The 2,352-nt window shown below is 33.5% G+C and overlaps 1 protein-coding gene across 1 annotated transcript; it reads right to left on the bottom strand.

Annotated features, from left to right (window-relative positions):
• Positions 1 to 868: 868 nt before the first annotated feature.
• LOC107841583 lies at positions 869 to 2,095 on the bottom strand. The gene is made up of 2 exons (XM_016685458.2): positions 1,582 to 2,095; positions 869 to 1,479 (listed from the first exon to the last, which is right to left on the bottom strand). The coding sequence occupies exons 1-2, from the start codon at positions 2,093 to 2,095 to the stop codon at positions 869 to 871; spliced, it is 1,125 nt and encodes a 374-aa protein (XP_016540944.2).
• Positions 2,096 to 2,352: the final 257 nt, after the last annotated feature.

Below are 2,352 nucleotides of genomic sequence, written 5' to 3'. Positions count from 1 at the left end.
CAATTACTTTCTTGGAAATCATTTTCATAAGGGAGACTAACAACATGTTGTTTCCTTTGTCAAAAAGCATTTGGATGATCCCAACAAATTTAAATTGACAACTGATTTTTTAGAAACTCAATTTTTTCAAGTTATTTTGGTTTTTGAAGAGTTTCATTGATAGTCAAACTGCAAATTTCATTTTTCAAAAATTTCATTAGCCTATTTTTTGAAATAATTTCTTCTTTAATCAGATTTAAATATCTGGTATAAGGTGGATCACACCATTCAAACTGAATATTTTTATTATTAAAGGTTCCAATGATACCTTTTTCATCCCAACGAACTAACGGATACAAATATAGGAACCAAGGTTTCCCTAAGATAAGCTCATTAGCAATATCTTTAACTAAAACAAAAGTTTCAGGCATACAAACTTTATTTTTGCAAATGTACGCTTGAGGGATTCAATATTCGACTCCCATTTTCTGACCACTTGCATTCCTAATAGTATTATTGGTCTTTTCAAAATATCTTGAAGGTATCATACCTTCTTGAATGCAGTTACAACCTGCCCCACTGTCAATGAGAGCTGTAAATTCCTTCTTATAGTTTTAATCAATAAGAAAGGTGACCTCAGCATAAAAGTATTGGTAAGCATCTCCTTTTAAGGTTTTAAGGAAATCTCCATCAGGGAGAGTTTGGCTATCCTTAGCAGGTAATAATTTTTGGTTTTCTAAAGCATAAACCCTTTGATCTAATGCCAAATTATGATTCTTAAGGAAATATATTTCCTTCTTGAAATTATCTATCTCATTCTTCAGGTCTTGGGTTGTTGCTGGAATAGCTTCAACCTTCTGTCTTTCCCTTAAAAGTTAATTAACTTCAGTCATGGTATAAGGACCTTTTTCGGAGGGAATAATATGCATTTCCTCCTATTAGGGAAAGAACTGGTGGATGGCTTGTCATCCTGCTTACCCAGGTCTTTTAGCATTTCTAGTAGAGCTGTTAATTTGTTATCTTTCAAGACATTAATTTCTATATCTTGAAATTGGGATATTATGTTGTATAAAATATCCTCCTCCTCCTTTTTTGTACAAGGTTGTCCTTCTTTGCAAGGAATGCACTCATCATCTGAAGGCATATAGTCTTCTTTATGGAGAACTCGCAGGTCCTCGTTGGTTGAATCATTTTCCTCATTATCAATGTGGTCTGGACTGGAGTTTTTCAAAGAGGAATTGAGCAAAATCTTACACAGAGAGTCTTTAGTATCATCATCAATAGAGAGACTCTTGATCTTGCTTTTTACTTTGCAATCTTTTGCAAAGTGACCAAATCTACCACATCGGTAACAAGTGTTGGTTTTCTTGGCTTTTCTATAAGCCTTTTTGGATTCGTAATCCTCTTTTCTTTTTCCCTTCTTCTTAATCTTTTTAGACTTTTTCTCGTCAGAGTACTTTTTCTTACTCTTATAAGATTCTCTAGAGATTTTGAAAATATCTATAGCAAATTGCTCACAAAATTATCCCAGCTATTGTCTCTCAGTAAGACGATACTTCTTAATCTGTTGGTTTAACTTAATCTCACTACATAAAGCTAAACCTTCTTGAGTAACTACCTTTATAAGGTTACCATAGGTGTAATCCTCATAGTTAATACTCACATTAGAACCTCTAAGGGTTTTCTTAATTCTTTCAGCAAATAACATGGGAAGACCATCTATAAACTTGAACTTCCAATGAGAACTATTACTCTCGGTTAATTCCATCACTCTAGAAAGGAAGACCTCTTTATACCATCTCCAAGATGTCAAAGTCTTACATCTAAGATTTTGGAGCAGAGTCCTAATACTTTCACTATTATCGGACCATCTTCCAGAGAAGTGCTCAATATTATTAATAATTAGGGTATAAATAGCATTCATGACATCTTGGCCATCTTCTCTCTTTACTACAGACTGGATGATTTTGGTTTTTTGGTCTTGGGTAAGATAATTATCCCACCAGCCTTTAAGCTGACCAGTAAAACCTGTCGTAATCATTTCGACAATGCCCCTATCATTAGCTTTCGGAAGGACTTTACATAAAGTACTGTACATCAACATTCTATGTACCATTGTAGATACCTATCTATCAGATAGGTCATCTACATTCCACTCGTAGATTTTATCCCATTATTATTAATGTGTTATATTGGTTACATATAGTGGTCACTACATTAAAGGAGAAGTTTATTTGCATGATGATGAAAAATAATGTTCAAGCTATTATTTTAGTTGGTATGGTAGGTGTTGTTTTACCCTTTTTCGATTTTGAAGGGTTGGAAAATATTGATTTCAACTTTTTAAACCATTTCAAAACAAACAGAGTCGCC

This window comes from Capsicum annuum, chromosome 9, assembly GCF_002878395.1.
Source record: "Capsicum annuum cultivar UCD-10X-F1 chromosome 9, UCD10Xv1.1, whole genome shotgun sequence".
NCBI classification, from domain to species: domain Eukaryota; kingdom Viridiplantae; phylum Streptophyta; class Magnoliopsida; order Solanales; family Solanaceae; genus Capsicum; species Capsicum annuum.
The sequence above is the reverse complement of the archived record's forward strand: the minus strand, read 5'-3'. Positions and strand labels throughout refer to the sequence as shown.

Coding starts and splice junctions, on each gene's coding strand:
- LOC107841583 (XM_016685458.2), bottom strand. CDS start 2,095: ATGGTACATAGAATGTTGATGTACAGTACTTTATGTAAAGTCCTTCCG. Junction 1,480..1,581: donor AAAGGTAGTTACTCAAGAAG/GTTTAGCTTTAT, acceptor AATTTGCTATAG/ATATTTTCAAAATCTCTAGA.